We start from the raw sequence: 22,279 nt of genomic DNA on the forward strand, positions 1-22,279 counted from the left end.
ATACATACCAGAAGTTGCATGGAATGACCAGCTTATACACAAATAGCTCAGTATTTCAGAATTTAGAAATAACAGTTACAACTCCTGAATAGACGTGACTGCAATAAGAGCTTACAATCTAGAACCCTTTTTAATAGGCCCAAACCTGATAAACCATGCTCTCAACTTCAATTCCCCAAGTTTGTATATTATAGTTAATCCATATGAGTGAGGCATAATAATATTTGCCTTTTTGTTCCTGACATTTCATTCAACATGTTGTCCTTATGGTTCATTGACCTAGTTGCATGCCTCACAACTTCATTTCTTCTTGTGGTTGCTCAGTATCCATTGTACATATACATGATGTTCTACCTTCCTTCCCTCAGTTGTTGTACCCTTAGGTACCTCCATCCATTGCGAATTACACCACCATAAACACCAGTGTGCAAATGTCCATTCATGTCCCCACACTCAGTTCCTCCAGGTATACACTCAGCAACAGGGCTTCAGGATCATATGGCAACCCCACCTCTAGCCTCCTCTGGAACCACCATGCTGCCCTCTCAAGGGGCTGCACTGCTCAGCTTCCCTACCAATAGTGTATAGAAACATCTCTTTCTCCACATTTTCTCTAGCATTTGTTTCTCTCTCTTCATTTTTAAGCCATTTTATTCACACATCCTACAACCCAACCAAAGTAAACGGACATGCCTTCACATCATAATCTATATGAAGATATTTCCTTTACTTCCGCAAAGACTTAGTTTTGGCATATTGCCTTTGTTACATTCAGTAGAAGCATATTACAATGTTACTGTCAACTATAGACTCTAGCTTGTATTGACTGTATTTCTCCTGAATACCCTCCCTTTTTCGTCACTTTGCAATATTTTGACATTCATTTGTTCTTCCTTATGCAAAAACGTTCTTATATTTCTTATTGCACTTTTGATGTATAATTGGCTTTCCCCCACTATATACTTTAACAGATAAATGTGCAAAATAACATTTAAAAACTGTTAATTGGCATACAATGTATAAAGAGGTAATTTGAGACAGTAACAATATAAAGGGGAGGGATGGAGATATTTAAGAGTAGAGAGTTTGCATGTACCAACTACAAACTAGTTGGTACTCATCAAACTAGGTTGTTAAATTGTAATTACAAAGGCAACCACTGAGAAAATAACTAAAAATTATATAAAGCGAAAGAAAAAGGGAATAAAAATTGTAAACTTGAAAAAAAAGGCAATTTTTTTTTAAAAAAAGGCCGTAATGGAGTAATTGAAGAATAAAAACCATACAAAACATAGAAAACAAATGGATAAATGATAGAAGTAAATCCTTCTTTCTTAAATGTTAAATGGTAGAGATCGGAAGACTGGATTAAAAAGATCATTATCTGTCTGCATGCCATCTACAAGAGACTCACTTTAGATACAAGGACACAAAGACAAAAAAGGGGGGGTGGGGTGGAAAAAGATATTCCATGCAAACAATAATTAAAAGAGAGCTAGAGAGGTTTTATTAGTCTAAGACAAGATAGAATTTAAGTAAAAAAAGATTATGAGACAAAAAAAGATATTATAAATTAATGAAAGGTTTATCCAGTAAGAAGTTATCACAATTATAATAATAATTGTGTCTCACAATAGACTCCCCAAAACATGAAGCAAAAACTGACAGAACTGAAGAGAGAAATAGATAGTTCTACAATAACAGCTGGAGGTTTCAGTAGACAACTTTCAATAATTGATAGGACATCTAAACAAAAGACCAGCAAGGAAAAGAGAGGACTTGAGCAACATGTTTAACCAATTAGACCTAACGGATATATACAGAACACTCCACCACCGAGAGTATAATAAAAATTCTTCTTAAGTGCACAGGGAACATTATTCAGTATAGTCCATATGTAAGGCCACAAATCAAAATAAATTTTAAAATAATGAAATTAGACAAAGTATCTTCTTGGACCACAATGGAATAATACAGAAATAGCAGAAGAAAACCTGGAAAATTTATAAATATGTGTAAATTAAACAACATATTAAACAAAAAATGGGTGAAAGAAGAAATTACAGGAGAAACTAGGAAGTATCTTGAGATGCATGAAAATTAAAATACAACATAAAACTTATGGGACACAGAGAAGTCAATAGTCAGAACGCTCAGAATTGGTGCTGCCACTTTGGTAAACAGTTTCAGTTTCTCAGAAATTAAACATGGAATTAACATATGACCTGTCACTTCTACTCCTAGGTATACATCCAAAAGAACTGAAAGCAGGAATTCACACAGATATTTGTACACCAATGTTCACTGCAAAACTACTTACAATAGCCAAAAGGTGGAAGCAACCAAGGGTCCTTCAATAGATGAATGAATAAATAAAATGTGGTATATCCATACAATGGAATACTATTCTGCCATAAAAAGAAGTGAAATGCTGGTACATGCTACTACATGAGTAATTCTTGAAGACATCATGTTGCATGAACTAAGTCAGACAAAATATAAAGGACAATACAAATATTGTATGATTTATTTTACATGAAATACTCAGAATAAGCAAATTCGTAGAAATTCATAAAAAGCAGAATAGTGGTTACTAGAGGTGAGGGAAGGAGTCATGGGGAATTATTGCTAAAGGAGTACAATTTTTGGTTTGGGATGATGAAATATTCTGCAAATAGGTAGTGGTGAAGTTATACAATATTGTCAAAGAACTTAATGGCAAAACATTTCCCATTTAAAATGGTAAAAAAGGATTTTTACGTTATGTATATATTACCACGATTAAAAATAAAATTATCACTTAATCCAGCAATTTCATTTCTAGGTATCTACCCAAGAGAACTGAAAACACATGTCCATATATTGTGTATGAATGTTCATAGCAGCTTTATTCACAATAACCAAAAAGTAAAATCAACCCAAATGTCCATTCCATCTAGCATTGAATGGACAAATGATATCTGGTATATCCACACAATGGAGTAACATTTGGAAACAAAGTCATAGAAAGCCACATATTTTATGATTCCATTCATACGAAAGGACCAGAATGGACAAATTTATAGACATAGGTTACTGCTTACCTATGGCTGGGAGGGCAGGGGTAGGGTAGGGAAAGATATGGGAGGTGACTACTAATGAGTACAAGTTGGTTTCTGGTGTGAAGAAAATGTTCTAAAAATGACTGCAGTGATGACTGTACAACTTTGGTAATACATTAAAACCCACTGAATTTATACACTTAATTAAATGGGCAAATTATATGGTATGTAAATTATATCTTAAAAAGTTGTTACTAAGCTTTATTAAGAATTTTAATGAGAATTAAAGTTGTCACTGTAGATTATTTAACAGGAAAATATTTCATGTTAGACACGAAAATGTCTCTAGACATTGTCAAATATTTTCTGGGGGAAAATGTGCTGGTTTACAAGGATTATGTACCCTAGAAAAGCCATATTTTAATCCTGATCCAATCTTGGAGCAACCTTTTCTTTTAAACCCTATTCAGCACTGTATGTTGGAAGCTTGATTAGATTATCTCCACAGAGATGTGTCTCCACCAATTCCCGGTGGATCTCGATTAGTTTATTGAAATCCTTTAAAAGAGGAAGCATTTTGGAAAGAGAGAGAGTGACAGAATGACGGGAGATTGTGAGAATGATGAGAGAGCCACAAGAACCACAGAGTTCACCAGTCAGCGATCTTTGGAGATGAAGAAGAAAAACGCCTCCTGGGGAGCTTCATGAAGTAAGAGGCCTGGAGAGAAAGCTAGCAGATGTTGCCATGTTCACCACATGCCTTTTCAGTTGAGAGAGAAACCCTGAACTCATCAGCCTTTCTTAAGTGAAGGTAGCCCTTGATGGTGCCTTGGTTTGGACATTTTTATAGACTTGTTTTAATTTGGAGATTTTCATGGCCTTAGAACTGCAAACCTGTACCTTAAAATTTTCCCTTTTTAAAAGCCATGCCATTTCTGGGGCATTGTATTCTGGCTGTTATCAAACTAGAACAGACAAATTCCCTCAACTGGTATAAATCAGCATTTTTCAGGGCCTAGAAGCTACCAGCTAGAATCCTGGAATCCTAGGGCTGGAAGGACCCTTACACATTATTCTGTTTACATACGTTCACGGACGGCAAAAAGGCTCAGGAAAGAAGAGGCATATTGATACTGGAAAGAAGACCAGCAACGCAACTCAGTGTTTCATTCTATACTGTGCTGACCTTCAGATGTGCATATTAACTCAGCCCTTATAACTTGAAAGGATGGTGCGCAGTGTGAAAAAAAAAAGGATATTAAAGAATACTCTCTCACCAAGGCTGTATTGAAAGCCCAAATTCCCCTTTCAATGTATTCTTTAAAACCCTTTCTTTAGGGACCAGCAGCCAGGAGGCAAACACATTCTGTTTAAACCAAGGATGGCTCAATCTCAAGGTCAAGCAGCAAATTTCAAATCAAATATAAAACCTGCTTCTCACTTAGGCCCTTCCTTCCTAGTACTTAGAGCACAGTGCAGCACTTACTACATTGCAGACTAAATGCCAAGGTTCAAGAGCAAGACTGATGTGTGTTAAAATCACCTCACTGCTTTAAGCCCTTATACCAGTGTGTCCCTGTGCAATGTGCTTTATCTCTAAGTTTATTTCCTTAAAATGGGGATAAGAAGACCTCTGTATCTCATAAAAGTAGCTGGCAGGATGAATAAGAAGACTTTGGAGCTGTGTCTGCTCACAGGAAATTATCAGAAGTCAGTTGTCAGTGAGAACAACCAAACCAATAGGCCGAGCCCTTGATCTTGGGGCTCACCCCTATGAAGGTTATTCCTGCAATGGAGAAGCTAAGTCTACTTATAGCTATGCCTAAGAGTCACCCCTAAAGAATTTCTTTTGTTGCTCAGATATGTCCTTTCTCTCTGTGGCAGGTGAACGCGCTGTCTTCCCCCTATGTGGGGCAAGATTCCCAGGGATATAAATCTCTCTGGCAATATGGGACAGAACTCTTCAGATGAGCCAGGACCCAGCATCATAGGACTGAGAAAGCCTTACTGACCAAAAAGGGGGAAAAGTGAAATGAGACAAAATACAATATCAGTAGCTGAGAAATTGAAAACAGAATAGAGGTTATCCTTATGCTTTAAATAGATATCCTTTTTTAGTTTATGGTGCATTGCAGTGGTTTGAAGGAAGTATCTAAAACCGTTGTGTTCCAGTAGACTTGATTCTTGAAGACAATTATATAACCATATAACTTTTACAATGTGACCGTGTGATTGTGAAAACCTAGTGTCTGATGCTCCTTTTAAACAGGGTATGGACAGATGAGTAAAAAAAATGGATAAAAAATAAATAATGGGGGGATAAGGGGTAAAATAAATTGGGTAGATCGAAATACTAGTGGTTAATGAGAGGGAGGGATGAGGGATATGGGATACGGGATGTATGAGCTTTTTCTTTCAACTTATTTTTCTAGAGTGATACAAATGTTCTAAAAATAATCATGGTGATGAATACACAACTTTGTGATGATATTGTTAGCCACTGATTGTACACCATGTATGGACTGTACATGTGTGATTAGTCGATTTAAAAAAAATAAAAGGAGGCTGAGCGTGTTCACCACCATGGAATCGGCCTGCGCCTTTGAGGGCTCTGGAGTCACTGAGATCAGGATTGTATTCCACCTCCCTCATCCAGGGTATAACCCTGGCAAAATTTAACCTGAGCATTGGTACCTTCCTCTATAAAATGAGGATGAAGAACACTTCCTCAGAATGGGGCATAGTATGTCTTCCATGAAGGCTGGTGAGAGATGAAGAGACCTGACCTACTTCTTGCCTTGGGGAAGGAGAGGACGGAGGAAAGTGCAGCCACCAACCACAGCTACCACTGGCTGACTTATTTCTTTCTTCCTTAAGGATTACTTTCCCAAGACCCTGTCCACAAAAATAACAGGACCTGGGAAAGCCCTGATTTGTCATCACCAGCAGATGTCCACTCGGTAAGAACAGCTCATTGTTTAGGGAGAGGGAAGCGCCACACTGGCACGGTCCCCCACTGTTCACTAGACAAGGACTATGTTGATAGAAAACCTAGGTACCTGGCGCCACCAAGTGGCACAAAGGGCTATTGTTGGTGTCTTTCTTCTCTCACATTTTCTTTTCCTTCCATCTCTCCATCCTCTTTTCCCCCTGCTTTCCTTGAAAGAGCGCCCATTTGATATGCTGCCGTCCTTTAAGGTCGAAAAAAGCTGTGTAAAAAGAAAGAGTTTTAAGATCACACTGAATTCCACTTCAGTTCTTCCCAGAGCTAAATCAGGCCAATGAGCTGATGAGTGTCATATAAATTAAGCCAGCCTACTGCTAAGCTGCCTGCAAGACTATCTATCTTAGGCTTTTGAGTTGGCACTAAACAGGCTATAGGCAGAATTGGCACAATTCCTATGGACGCCATTCCATATCAGGAATGGCACAATTCCTATGGACGCTCCTTGAGCACTGAATTGCTGTCCAAACGAAACTCTCCCAGGGGTAACTGAGTTCAGCACTTGAAGGAGACTGGATCTCCAAGCCTATGAAGGAGAGGATGGCAAATTCCAGCTCTAAACACAGCCTGCTGGAAGATCACATGGAACATGTAAAAACATCTTTAAAAACCAAGGCCGCTCTATTCTCTCAAAAGGCCATCCACAGACTATAACACGTGCAAAGCAGAGTTGGCTTTGGGAGGAAATTTGGGCTGTCTTGAGCTTAGATAATCCTTTTACTCCAGACACACTGGAGGCCTATCACCATATCCTTCGCTGACCTTTTTTCAGTTTCTGCATGTAATCAGCCATGAATGATACACTTAGGAGGTTTGGAGTGGTGTTCTCCCCATCTCACATTCTTACCCTCTCAGGAAGGTGGAAGTCAAAACTGTAAAAACTAAAGAAAAGTTTAATCTTCACTGTGCTTTGGGCAAGTCAGCTCTGGTCACAAAGAATGCCTGTGATTTATTTGTGAAAAAGAAAAAGACTTCTTACCCCACTGTGAACAATCAGACAAGGAGAAACGATGCAGAAATTCAAAGCTCAACTTGATGCAGAAATTCAAAGCCCAACTTGAATTCGGAAAGGCTTTTAACCTATATCTTGGCTTCAATTTTAGAGCAACGTGATATAAATAATTGTGTACGTTCCTGCTCTGCAAATGTATTAGTCCTTAATTTGATTAAATCAATCCAACAGGAACTATTTATTTTAAAATATGTACAGTAGGATTCTACCTTTATGTACAAATACAAAACATATTTATGTATAGAATACGATCAAAAGTTTATATGAAAACTTTACTTAGCTCTGTGGGGGGAGTACTGTAATTTAGAACAACTTAATTTCTTTGTAATCTTGTACATTTTAATATTTCTGCTTTGTTAACTATAAGAGAAATTAAAGGAAAATCTTTCATTGAGCAATAACTTCATATGCCCATATTAGGATTTCCAAGGTACTCTGGGTATTTCAGGTTAAGCACAACTAAAGAATTTAGTACTGTATCAAGTTACAGCTACATAGCACAGTTCTGGCCTTCCCTTCTAAGAGGCAGCTGTTTTCATGAGGGAAAATACAGCAGCTGTTTCACAGGTGCAGAGCAGTGATACAAGATGAACTGGTCTCAGAAGAGAAGACTATGGTATCTGTTTAAAATTTGAGGATGAAGAGGCAGAAAAACGGTTAGCTCCTGTTTTGAAATATTAAGGAGAGAAGGGTGAAGGCCCTTAATATGGTTTGAGGAAAACAGGCCACAGATGGTTCAACCCCACCACCCCACGAGAATCCAAGTCTAGGACCAAGTGCTGGGGGATCTGGGTTCTGGCCATGCTTTAACAAGCTGTGGGCCTTCCAGTGCGTCAGCAACATCAGAATTTTAGGTCTGCAAGATACCTTAGCAATCACCCTCACTTGAAAATTTAGGGAAATCAAAACCAGAGTTTAATTTACTCAAGGTCTCATCAGTAATATTAGGGGACTACTCACATACTCCATACCACAGTTATATGGGAATATACCCAAGAAACATATATGTAATGTCACAACATTTACCATTCAAATTAACATCAACTGATCAAATATTTATTCAGGGCCCAAGCACAAGGAAGTATTTTATGCAACATTTCTTTCTATCTTGACATCACTCAATACAACTTAACAGGACACCCCATTCCTTATAAGCTGGAAACCACAAACACACTTCCTAAATAATGGTGAGGTGTAACCAACATAGTCTGCAACCTTGAATTTCATTGATAACAGTGATATCTCATTTAGATTTCACTTTTGATTTTGTGGTAATTTAGATGCAAGCTAACCAAAAGGTTGCCTACCCTATACTACATAAAAAATTCCAAAGATAAAAGGAATAATTTACACTATTAAAAACTGTGAAAGTACTCACTTACAAGCATTGCATTTCTCACAGGGTTACATTTTAATCCTGCTTGTTCTGTAAAATGTAAAGTCCTGGGAAACAATAAATCTGGACTTCTGTGAAAATGTTTGAAAAATTGGTAGCTTTGTCCATTGTTGTAATTGACAAGTTGTTTCTTTATGACAATATTCGAGACTAAATTTTCATTTTATAAAAAATTCAACAGATAAATTCTACTACTAGACTCTAATCAAGCTGTACACACCAAGACAGCTGCCAAGGTTTTGCTGACCCCACCTCTCAGCTAACCCTGCCCCAGGTTATGTGCTCTACTTCCTTCTGTGAAAGAGGTCTCCACACAGCATGCTGGAGCCACACAACTGAATGGAAATAGGGATATTGCACATAAAACTGCACACATGCCTGATAACCACTCAAGAAACTATACAGAGGGAGAGCCAAGAAGACAATATATCAACATGTTATGAGTTAGCTAAAACACTTGCATTAAGAAAGTTCTCATAATCCTACAATATTTTAAAATTTTGTACTATTATTAATTGTGCCAGTTTGAAGTATTATGTACCCCAGAAAAGCCATGCCCTTTAATCCTTATTCAATATTGCTGGGTGGGACCTTTTTGATTGTTTCCAAGGAGATATGACCCATCCAACAGTGGTTGGTAACCTTTGATTAGATGATTTCCATGGAGATGTGTCTCCACACATTCAAGGTGAAGCTGCTTATCAGAGCCCTTTAAAAGGGATCTATTTTGCCGACAGAGTCCATATAGCCAGAGATCTCTGGGGATGCAGAAGGAGAATGCCCCCAGGGAAGCCTTACGAAATGAGAAGAGAAAGCTAGCAGACATCGCCACATGCCTTTCCAGGTAAGAGAGGTGTTTTGAACCCATTGGCCTTTCTTGAATCAAAGTATCTCTCCTTTATGCCTTAGTCTGGACATTTTCATGGCCTTAGAACTGCAAACTTGCAAGTTAATAAATTCCCCTTTTTAAAAGCCATTTCGTTTTTGGTATATTACATTCCAGCAGCTTTTATAAATGAAAAAGCTATTTATTTATGTAATACCTTTTCTTAATAGAATGATGAATTTTCTAAATGAAATGAGTAATGGCATGATCACATCTCTTTCCGATTCCCTTATCCTCAAAGCAAGTTCCTTGAAAGAACTGCTGTAGAAGTATGGCAAGAAGAGCCTGTTATGGAAAGGAAAACTGATGTTCGTAAACCTGCAGTAGATTCTGCAGACAGGAGGGTTTCAGCACAGAGCAGATTGTGCTACTGCAGTAAGAGCATGGTGGCAGAGTAATAACGTCATACCTGGAGGCAGCAGTGGGCTGATAGAGACCTGCAAGGAAGTACCTGTCCTGTGGGAATGTCAGAGTAATTTAATCAGCATAGCAGAAAGGAGAAGGGAAATAATAAAGTCAGCACTCAACTACTGGTAGCTCTTCTATTTACCCTAAGGGAGAAATATGACCCCGGAGCAGGGTTCTTCTACCATGGGAGTATAGATCTTCTGGGTCAGATAATTTTGTGCCGAGGGTCTCTGTGCATTGCAAGATGTTGAGAGCAGCATCCCTGACCTCTACCCACTAGATGCATCCCCTTTGCCATCAGTTGTGACAAAAGTGCTTCCAAACATTACCAAGTGGCCACTGGGGGGCAAAACTGTCCCTGTTTGAAAACCATAGCCCTAGGTCAACTGGATTGCGAATATATGATCTATCAGCTTTTGAGAAATAAAAGAGATTAAAACTTACTTTATTTAAAAGCATTCTGTAGTAATCGGAAAGCAACAGAGAGAAAAATTGGCTAAAGCGATGAAGACACAATTCACAACATATGAATGATAAATGGCCAATCAAAATAAGAAAAGGGGTTCACCTCACAAGAAATTAAATAAATAAAAACTATAACATTGAGGGCGGGCCACGATGGCTCAGCAGGCAGAGTTCTCGAAAGATACAAATATGATTGTAAAAGGAATAATCTATGCATTATTTGCAGTAACAACAAAAACTAGAAACAACCTAAATGTCCTCAGTGGAAGAGTAATTCTATTATTGTATATCAGAGCAACTAAACACTGTATGCCATTAAGAATTATTAAATAGGCCTATATGTAACATAGGTTGTCCATTATAGGACTGTTCCAAGAGAAAAAAAATGCCCTTATTTTTGTCTAAAAAGAGGCATGTGGGCAAAGTAAAAAGTCTGGGGTTTACTTTATTTTTTATTTATTTATTTTTTTACATGGGCAAGCACTGGAAAACAAACCCAGGTCTCCGGCATGGCAGGTGAGAACTCTGCCACTGAACCACCATGACCTGCCCATGGTACTTACCTTTATGTTGTGGGATTTGAGCCTATTATTACTTTCTTCTTTACATACTTCTGACTTGTAATATTTTATCTTTGGCATGATTTGTTTCAAAATAGTAATAGTAAAAAGAATAACAAGAGTTCTGTAATGATCACACTCCTGATCCCTGGGTCCCCTTGGCCCCTTGTGCCTATCTATCACTCCTTTGCTGAGCTGCAGACACCAACTTCCGGACGGCACCGGGCCCACTCTCACATTTTCTCCTCCCAACAACCCTATGAGAAGCAAATCTTGTTATCCCCATTTTACAGATGAAGGGCTTGAGACTCAGAAGAGTAAGAAAGTCTACTCGAGGCCATACCATGAATAAGTGGAAGACATGGTAAAAGTGTATGCTGCCTATGAAGAGTATGTCAAGTAAGCAACACTCCACATGCTGACAATCTATCTGCAAATCCCTAAGACATGAAAAGCTTTGCCTGGAATCTTGCAAATTGTGCAACCCATTCCCAAAGCTCCCTGGGAACAAACACCAACTGAGGCACTTCCTGCAGGCTCTCTGAGTCAGCCTTTTGGGAACATGCTGAGAGCTGTAATCACTGCTCTAAAATCCTACCCTCTGCTTTTCCAGGAGCAGCCAAGCTCACCCTTTAATACCAGCTCTAGCATCTCCCCATCTAGGTGGCCACCTAGAGTTCTAGGTCCCATGACATTAATCATATCCTCTTAGTACATGTCTGTATCACGCATTGCTTTCCCTGTTAGGACCATATCTTATCTTTACAGCTCCAGCAACAAGCATGGCAAGTAAGATTTGAAATGAGGGAAAATGTTTTGGATTTTCTTTGGCCCAATTCACTCAATATTTAACAAATTTTCTCTAAACAAAGGTGTTTTCTTCTGTGACTTTTCCTAAACTCCCAAAATGGATCACACACACTTTGCTAAGCTCTGGACACACAAAACTACAAGTTCCCTTAATTGTAGACACCTTCACTTGAGGGAACCAAAAACAAACCAGAGAGTGAAGGGTGAGCAGGGAGAAATCCTGAGTTGGGAGGTTAGGGAGGCCAGACTACGTTTGGGTCCTTCAGTGTCTTGTCTTCATTACGTCATCCAAAGTGTTGTGAATTTCCAAAACAGTGAACACAACTCTTAACTGATGTCACCCACGGCCAAATGAGAATGATTTTTGAATCATCAACTGTGTTAGTTAGATTCAGTTGTCAACTTGGCCAGGTGAGCATACCTAGTCTTGTTGCTGTGGACATAAGCCAACGGTACATGAACCTCATCTGTTGCCAATTACATCTGCAGTCAGCTAGGAGGCGTGTCTGCTGCAATGAGTGATGTTTGACTTAATTGGCTGGTGCTTAAATGAGAGATTGCAACGTAGCACTGCTAAGCAGCTCAGCATTCCTCATCTCAGCACTAGCAGCTCAGCTCAGGCCTTTGGAGATGCAGAAAGAAGTCACCCCGGGGAAAGTTGTTGGAACCCAGGGGCCTGGAGAGAAGACCAGCAGAGACCATCTTGTGCCTTCCATGTAAGAAAGAACTTCAGTGGAAAGTTAGCTGCCTTTCCTCTGAAGAACCAACAAAATAAATCCCCTTTTATTAAAAGCCAATCCGTCTCTGGTGTGTTGCATTCTGGCAGCTGGCAAACCAGAACATCAACCTAAGTTGAATTTTCATGCCACCTCCCCCTTCTTTGGGCCTGGACAAATGGAATATGCTCTCAGGGATGACATCTACAGATGAGTTAGCATTGGAACTGGCAAGATGCAGTGGAAAGAACCTGGGACCTGAAGTTGGAGATGAAGTTCCTGTTTTGGTTCTGTGGTTAAATTCAGTGGGGACTCTGGGCAATTCCTTTATTCCTCACTATTTCCTCATCTACAAGGTAGGAATATAAGCAAGTGTAATTCCATCTCATAAGGATGTAGTTATTCTTTGTGAAAGTATTTAAAATGTAAAATGTGCTATTCAAATACAAAGTTGGAAAGAAGCTGTAAATTAACATGGGTCAATCTACAAAATAAGCTGTTCACATTAAACCTAACCTATTGCTCAAAAGTAAATAAGCTCAAAGAAGATGCAGATACAATGTTAACCGAGAGTTATTAAAAACAGTAAAATAAGGGTGCATGGGTGGTTCATTGGCAGAATGCTCTCCATGTGGGAGAATCCAGGTTTGATTCTAGGACCATGCAAACAAACAAACAAAAAGTGGTTAAAAAAAAATCCAGATACACCACAATTCCTTCACATACAAAATTTATTTAACAACATGATAAAAAGAACCTGAAAAGTCTAATCTAAACAGAATAAATTTCTTAGGACCTAGCAGCATTAAAAAGTCACTGCCTGAAGGGGGAAAAACCACACACGATAATCTCAACAGGTGCAAAAAGGCATTCAACAAAATCCAACACCCTTTCTTGGTAAAAACACACAGAAAAGTAGAGATAGAAGAGAACTCAACATGATAAAGGACATTTATGAAAAACCTACAGCTAGTATCACAGCCAATAGTGAAAGACTTAAAACTTTCCCAAGATCAAGAACGTGACATTGATGCCCACTTGATTTCTGTTTGTGGAAAGGAAGGAAAGGAAGAAGTAAAACTATGTCTATTTGCAGAGAACATGATCTTTTAATACATAGAAAAGCCAAAGGAATCCATAAGGAAACCTTTAGAGTTAATAAGTGAATTCAGCAAAGTGGCAGGGTACAAAAGCAACACACAAAAAACAATTGTGTTCCTATACACCAGCAATGACCAAGCCTGGGAAAAAATTAAGAAAGCCATTCCATTTATATATAATCTAAAAGAACAAAACATCTAGAAATAAATCTAACTAATGATACAAAAGACCTATATACTGATGAAAACTTCAAAACACTGCTGAAAGAAATTAAAGACAATCTAAATAAATGGCCAAACATCCCATGTTCGTAGATTGAATGAGTTAACATTGTTAATATGTCAACATTACCCAAAGCAACGTACAAATTCAATGTAAAATTCTATGAAAATTCTAGCAGCCTTTTTGCAGAAATGGAAAAACTGATCATCAAATTTATATGAACTGCAAGGGGCCCCAAATAGTCAAAACAATCTTGAAAAAGAAGAACATGGGAGGACTCACACTTTCCAATTTCAAACTGTATACAAAGTGTCAGTGGTTAAAATAATGTGGGGTGGTGCAAAGGTGGCTCAGTGGAAGAATTCTCCACGGCCATGCCACAGACCCAGACTCATTTACTGGAGACTACCCATGAAAAGAAAAAAAAAAAAAGGTGCTATTGGCACAAGGACAGGCAAATAGATGACTGGAACAGAATTCAAAATCCAGAAATAGATCTGCACATCTATGGCCAATTGATTTTTGACAAGGGTGCTAAGTCCATGTACTGGGAAAAGTATGGTCTCTTCCACAAATGGTACTGGGAAAATAGGATATACACATGCAGAAGAATGAAATTAGACCCTTATTTCACACCATATACAAAAGACAACTCAAAATGGATCAAGGACCTAAATATAAGAGTTGAAACTAAAAAACTTTTAGAAGATAACATAGGGGCAAATTTCCACGCCCTGGATTTTAGCAATGCATTCTCAAATATGACATCAAAAGCACAAGCAGCAAAATAAACACATAACTTTGATTTCATCAAAATAAAAAACTTTCGTGCATCAAAGGAAATTATCAGGGAAATGAAAAGACAACCCAGAGAATGCAAGAAAATAGTCTTAAACTATACATCAGCTAGGGGGTTAATATCCAGACTACATAAAGAACAGTTACAGTACAACAAAAAGACAACTCAATTTAAAAATAGGCAAAAGACTTTAATAGATTTTTTCCAGAAAAGATATACAAATGGCCAATAAACATATGAAAAGATACTGGTCATCATCAGCCAATAGGGAAATACAAATTAAAACCACAGTAATACACCATTCACTCACAAGGATGACTACTTTTAAAACGGAAAATAAGTATTGGTGAGGATGTAGAGAAATTGGAACTCTAGTTGTTGGTATGAACATAAAATGGTGCAGCCACAATGAAAAGGAAAATGGCAGTCCTTCAAAAAGTCAAATATACAATTACCATTCAACCGAGCAACCTCACCTTTAAGTATATGATAAAGAGAATGATATCATACCCCAAGGTTTAGAGCAGCATTATTCACAATAGTCAAAAGCTATCAAAATAGCCAGAAGCATCTAGTATTAAATGAATGGATTAACAAAATATGGTGCATACACAGTGGAATATTATTTGGCCATAAGAAAAACTGAAGTTATAAGACATGCTACAACATGAAGAACTTTGAAAACATTATATTGAGTGAAATAAGACACATAAGGACAAAATTGTACAATATCACTTATAAGAGCTGACTAGAAATAGCAAATTAGAGGTTATCAGGGGAAGGGGAGAAGAGGAAGGGGGAGTGTGTGTTTGTAAAATTTTTAAGTCACTGCCTGACAGTTTACCCTCTAAGAAAACCAATAGTTTCCATACAACCATGGAACTGGGCAACTCTGAATTCCATAAGGCAGGCCACAAAGCTGGGAACTCAGATAAAGGTATCTGATTAATTCCAAAAAAAGAAGCTTGCCAGTTGAGCAGAGATGAAAATTATTCCTTCTAACCGCTGAAATCATATTTCTCCCTTTTAAGGCCTTCAACTGATTTGATGAGATTTCTCTCATTGTTGAAGGCAAGCTCCTCAGTTGATTGTAGACTTAGTCACAGATGTAAGCAACTTAATGATGATTTAAATACATGAAATATTCTCACAGTAATAATCAGACTAGTGCTTTCTTGACCAAACAACTGGACACTATAACCTAAGCAAGTTGACACATGAATTTCACTATCATAGTTGGGTTTTCTTTTCTTTTTTTAAAACATAAACTATGAAATCAAATTGAAAATCACAGGGAAACTGAGTATTTGCACCTGTTATATCTGCAGAAGCAGAAAGCAATAAAGAATGAAAGCATTCAGAAAGGTGCTAATGTATCTTCATTTGAGAATTGATTTAATACTGGGATACTCCAACAGGACACAGAGACAAGGTGGCCCATGATTTTCCCAAAGTTCCCTTTGTACAGTGGCTGAGTAGAACACAGTGATTTCAAAGGAAATCTACTCCAGGACAGTAAGTCAGAAATTTTAGCGAAACCGTTTTCTCACATAGGTACACAAGCATATTCAATGCCACTAGAAAATAACCTGCATGTATGTGGTGGTAACTGCTAGAAATTTTGCATAGAGTTAGTATGGAACAGTGTCTTTGACTTTTCAGGTAATTTTATGGTGTCAGGATATGGTTAATTCCTTGGTGTTCAAGGTCTACTTCTGAAGATGTGGTTAAAATAAAAACAAAAATAACCCCCTAGAGAGAAAATCCACATTCTAAGAGACAAAAATATTTTATCTGGGCAAAAGGATAATTTAATTCATGAAACTCAAGAACACAGGAAAACAAGAATAATGACGACAATAAAAAATAATTTCCTTGAATATATTTTTCTACACAAAACATTATCAATTTCCCAATACTCCAAAGATCTCCAATAAATAATTTTACAGCAAAAGGGCCCAGATCAGAACTATAAGTAAAAATTGACCCCCAACAAGTGGAGAACACAAGTCACAGCACTCTCACAGGAACAGTGGTAGAGCCATACAAGAATGTCAAAACCACCTAAAGCTCGGCCTGCAGTTTTGCCTTTTGTGAATGTGAATGGGTAGTTTCCACGTTGCTTTACAGAACAGTTCCATCTGGTAAGGTCCAGGCGATGAGTGAAGCCAAAGAGTACAATACAAGAAGTAGTTTCCCACAATGTCTTTGTCCTCTGACCAATGCACTAGGTTTGAATGTTGAAGTCTGGCTTCAGGCTGGCATTTCTTCAGCACGGTCTCTTTTTGCCCATGCTTTAAGTCTTCTGCGCCTATCATGCTGGGAAGAGCTCAGGAGGGCTCTCACCATAGCAATACTTTGCTATGGGATCCCTATAGGTATTCTCATGTTGCACGCTCTGTTGGCAAAAGGGAAGAACACAAAAAGCACCATGAGAGAAAGCAGAATTCTATACCACCTTCCTCTCAGAACAGTGAAAGTCCAAGCAGGATTTCTATCAGACATGCCCTGGAGGAGCCTGGCTGCGTTCATCTCTGAATGTCACAAAAAGGCTCCATGATGCTTTCTGGGAGAAAGAATGCTCAACAAAGACTGCCAACAAAGAGTATTAAAATGGAAATAGCATCACTGCATGAATGCTTCTTTTTACAAGTTTTTAAACTTGCTGCAACCTGGGCATCTCAAGACAACTAATGTTTCTCAAAAATTCTACCCTAGATCAAGTTCCAACAGGTATTTTGCATCTGAATCTGTGCATCAAAAAAAGTCAGTTCCTGGTAATGAACCATGTAGAGAGACTAAGGAGAGGCACTTCAAATAGCTTTCATAAAGTTTATTTACCTAAATGTTTGACACACAAGCCAAACTCCACAACGCCAGGTAAGCCTCATTTAGCAAACTAGAAATGTGGTTTAATGCAGACAATTACCCCCAAAGGCTCATTTTTCAGCCAAAAACTTGAGTTTTTTTGGCTAACATTTATTACTTAGACCAAGATCAATGCTAAGGAACTAAATTTTAAGTATTAATCCAATTTAAGAGACATATAGCCAAATCCTATCTTTCTTGGGATACTGTTATCAAAACAAATTGAATGGCAATCAGGAAATCTCTTCACAATAAAAAGGCTGAGAAAGGACATTAGTTTCACTAAAGATTGGAAATAACCCCTGGGTTTTATAAATCGAGGGAAAAAATACTTCGCCTTGACTAGCATTTCTCAGATATAAAGAGAATGTGAATTAAAATGAGTCATGTGCTCAGCTTTCTTCCACATTTCCTTTAAAGCTATTCAAGTGGAAAGCTCTTTAAGCAAAACAAGACCATGAGGAATTTCTTAATGTTTTCAGATGCTCATTATAATCCCTGAAACATTTACCCAATGACACTGAATCCTCTCAGAGTAAACCACATACATAAAAGAGAAGTAAAATCAAAAGGTAGAACACAAAAATCCGGCAAAGGGTACAATAGTTCCAGAGAATGACAAATGAGGTGGTTATCTCAGGCGAAGCCAGTATAATCTTGGACAAACTACAAATAGAAAACAGAAGAAGTATGCTTCTATAATAAACATGTCTGGTGATTTCACCAAGAGAGCTAGACAAATGCCCAACCACAAAGCAGAGAGAATAGGGAGCAATAGAAAGGTAAGAAACTTTCAGACAATTTCAGCAGCAAGTGCAATATGTGATACCCAAAGAGCAAAGCATTTAATGACAGTATGCAAATAAGTACTGAGAGCTTGACAACTTACAGATTTATTTGGGTATTTTTAAATACACACCTACCCAAATCCTTGAAGTTCTAAAATAAATCACAACTCTGTCTCAGAACAAATTACTACTTATTCTAAACAAGCGGTTGCAGGAAAGCCTTAGTCAAATTTCAAAGACAGGGAGAAGAGAACCACTCTCAGGAATTGGACTAATGGGATACCACCCAGACTTAAAAATAATTGTAAGCATCCACTGAAAGTGCAGACATGCCAGAGAAGAGAGATACAAACTGATTAGACCTTGATTTAATATAAATGTTTTATCCCCAAACTTGTATAAACTTCACTTTGACATTCTACCAAACAAAACCAAATGAAGCTTTAAATGGCTTCATTCGAATCTCCTCTAGTATCACCCACAAAAAGGACCCCAGTGTAGGTTTTTCAGTTTTCTTCTGGCCTGATTCTCACCACCCCAGTTAGATATCACAGTTTCTGACCTGAGACGAGGTCCTGCATTTAGCCAAACACAATTCAAAGTGATCTTCCACTGCCATGAAGAGGTTCTGGAATGCCACAGCTGCCCGGTTGAGGAAGCGCTCCAGGAGAAGTTGCTATGGAAACAAAAGTTTGTACCTGTAGTGAATTCCACAATAAGCCAACAAAGGTAACCTTGGATAGCTCTCCTAAAGTAAGGCAATGCTGACAAAGGGAGAGAGAGAGCTGGGATCTTACCCATTAACTATCTGATTGGCAATACAATGGTTCATTCTGCAAAAGAGCCATTCTTGTAACCTCCTACTTGTAGACAAAGACTACCTCTCAGTAGCAATTTCTGACATCTACAAAGTTTTTTTTCTATGTTCTATTTTCAAAAGGATCACACAGGAAAAGTCTAATGTTCACCATAAAATAAAAGCAGATAGGAAAAGAGGGGATGTGGAAGCAGGTGCCAGGAGTCTACACACCTTGTTGGGCTGCAGGCAGCAGGAGACACAGTACTCGTAGGCGCTGCAGCAGCCATTAGACAAGCAGCCATCACAGCAGTATTGCTTTGTGCTAGGCACATTGACTTGACAGCAGCCATTCACCAATAAATCCTTCCTTTCACAAACATATCCTGGAAGTCAGAGACAAACCTTAGCATATAAAACCAGCAATCCCCACACTGCTTTACTGGGAGTGAGCATGAAGAAGCAATGAAAGTGTTGCAGGCAAAACCACAGAGAATCTGGAGTCGGGGGGTATCCTAAGCACCAGAAAAAAAAGCAGAAATAATGTGATCAGGGCTTGCTTCCTGTATGCAATTTGCAGGAAATATGGACTCCTGGTTATAACAAAGTTATGCATCACCACTGCTTCATGTCTTTGATTGAATCACTATGTCACCGTTGAGCCCATGTTTTCTTATTCAAACTGATGCAAGTCAATCTTTCATCTATGGCTGAAGAAAAATGTCAGTCTTCTGCAAAGAAAAATCTGAAAACAGGAATTATTAGGGCATTCATTCACAAAAATGAGGTACTTTTAGACAAAAAAATAAAAATATACTTTTTGGGAGGGGGGGTGCAAGGGTAGTTCAGTGGTAGCATTCTTGCCTGTCATGTGGGAGACCTGAGTTCCATTCTCAGCCTGTGCACGTCCCTTAAAAAAAAAAGCATATATATACACTTCCCTTAAAATAAAAAAAAAAAGTATATATATATATATATATGTATATATATATGGAGAGAGAGAGAGAGACATACAATGCTTGGAAGATTTTTTTTAAGGATCAGTCACACCTGATCTTTATCAATTGATTTAGTTGTTTATATGTACATATGCAAGAGATTCAACTATTCCTCAGTACTAGGGAACACAGACTTCTCTGCTAATTGAAGAGAAACCCTCTAATATCCTTCCCTCCTCATAAATCCCAAAATCTATAGACAAACACACACACACACACCCTCCAACCCATCAATTCACACTCAATTTTAAGGAAAGAATCTCTTTACAAGAGCAGCTCAAAGCTGCTAAGGAGACATTTCTCTACAACCTTCTGGGAGAGGGACAGAAAAATGTGAAGAATAAATCCATGAGGGACACTACTTAACCCCTGAGAAACCCACAGGTGCACACATGGACCCACAGATGTGAAGCAGCTGTTCCCAGAATCATTCCATTCCAAATGCCCCAGCTTCTTAATCCCTGGAGACTTAGGTGAAGCAAAGGGTTGTTTTCAGAAACTGCTCTGGAAAACAGCCTGTGCAAAAGTAGGCAACTAGCATAAAGACTATGGGAAGATACTAAAAGGGCTCTCCACTTAAACACCTGGGAAACTGAGTCCTCAAGAGAATTAGATCACAGTTACCTGGAAGCAAGCGCTTTCTTTTGTGTGTGTGTGTGTGTGTGTGTGTGTGCACGCTTGCGCACGCACACTTACTATGTTATTTTTGTCTTGCAAATTAAGACAGTAGTGTTTTAATGCCATAGTAAATGTTTCTGGGATTATTCCTAACTATTCCTACCCATTTCTTCATAGGGATTATAAACAACAACAAAAAATACAGGTGCATCAGCATTTTCCTCTAAATTCTGGCCAAAATGACAAATACGCTGCAATTCTATTACTTCTGTATCAGGATGATGTAAAATACCACATGACCTATACTCCACTTGTTGAAATTATCTTTCTACCCTTTCCTTTTAGCTCTTCTTTTTCCTCCAAGTGCTAACTTATAGTACTATAACCTTGAAATTACATGTTTCATTCCTAACTTCTGGAGAAAGAAAATTCATCAAGATCTTTCATTTTACATCCTAAATCTACTCATGAGAACTTTCTTTAGAACAAGGAGCTCCATGAGATCACAACCTCAAGGTGTTTTGCTATTGTCTGGGAAATTTTAACCTATGAAAAGTTTATAATTCTAATGGGCTGTCTTATTTAATAATGTTCTACCCTGGCAATATTCGTGTTAGTATCTATGTTGTAAAAGGCATATATTTTTGTGAGATTTCCCCCACATTCATGGCGGTGAAATAAAATCTACGGCTCTTGGATTTTATTTATTTGTTTGTTTATTTCTTGAAATATTTAACTCAAGGTGTCTGAGAGTCTGTTTCACCTAAATGCAGTATAAGAAATATACTCTTTTGCTAGCTATGACAACAAAATGAAAAATTGTGTGTATAACCCAATACTAAATATTAAGTCAAGGCCTGAGATTTCATATTTTCTCACTGAATGTGCTACAAAGAGTCTGAAAGAAAAAAAAAAAACACTAAATGGGAAGTCAAGACACCTGAATCTAGTACAGATATTCCCACTGAGGAACTGGGTCCTCTTGAGAAAGTAATTTCCCATCCCTAAACCTTACTGTGTTTAAAAAACAGGTTATTTGCAATATTTGCTTCTTAAATGTGATCTTAAAATCAATCATTGCTGAGTTGGGAGTGGATTTTTGTTCAAAATTTTCCAGCTCTTCTATTCTATTGACTTTACCCTTCATCTCCAAATAATCCATTTCTTGTTGATGACTTTGAGAAGATCTTTCTGGAAAAGTTATTTATTTATTTATTTTAATTCATGAGGAATGCAAACTTTTCAAAAAACAATAGTGCATCCAAGATGTAGTGCAGAGGCTGGAGGGAACTGCCTGAGAATGCAGAGCTGTGTTTCAGTAGCCACATTTCTTGATGATGATTGAATAATGATATAGCTTTCACAATGTGACTGTGTGATTGTGAAAACCTTGTGTCTGATGCTCCTTTTATCTACCATGTCAACAGACAAATAGAACATATGGAATAAAAATAAGTAATAGGGGGAACAAATGTTAAAATAAATTTAGTTTGAAATGCTAGTGATAAATGAAAGCAAGGGGTAAGGGGTATGGTATGTGTATAATCTTTTTTTTTTCTGTTTTCATTTTATTTCTTTTTCTGTTTTTTTATTTCTTTTTCTGAATTGATGCAAATGTTCTAAGAAATGATGAACATGCAAACTATGTGATGATATTGAGAATTACTGATTATATATGTAGAAAAGAATGATATGTTAATGTTTTTGTTTGTTCTTAATTTTTTTAAATTAATAAATAAATAATTTTTTTAAAAAAACAAATAATAGTGCATTGTGCTTTTCACTTTAAAG

General features: G+C 37.8%; 1 protein-coding gene across 4 annotated transcripts in view; it reads right to left on the reverse strand.

Annotated features, from left to right (window-relative positions):
• Positions 1 to 22,279, reverse strand: part of SPRING1 (SREBF pathway regulator in golgi 1) — a 115,997-nt gene that overhangs the window by 75,511 nt on the left and 18,207 nt on the right. For 2 of the 4 annotated variants that reach the window (XM_077159932.1, XM_077159930.1), the window contains exons 3-5: positions 19,107 to 19,258; positions 18,639 to 18,752; positions 14,590 to 16,818 (exon numbers count right to left, since the gene is read on the reverse strand). In XM_077159932.1, the coding sequence (XP_077016047.1) occupies positions 16,735 to 16,818; positions 18,639 to 18,752; positions 19,107 to 19,258 (350 nt within the window). In that variant the 3' untranslated portion in view covers positions 14,590 to 16,734. Of the gene's footprint in view, positions 1 to 14,589; positions 16,819 to 18,638; positions 18,753 to 19,106; positions 19,259 to 22,279 lie in introns of those variants that run through there. The other 2 variants (XM_077159933.1, XM_077159931.1) reach the window with 1 other exon arrangement.

The sequence above is a fragment of the Tamandua tetradactyla genome, chromosome 5 (genome assembly GCF_023851605.1).
Source record: "Tamandua tetradactyla isolate mTamTet1 chromosome 5, mTamTet1.pri, whole genome shotgun sequence".
Lineage (NCBI taxonomy): Eukaryota > Metazoa > Chordata > Mammalia > Pilosa > Myrmecophagidae > Tamandua > Tamandua tetradactyla.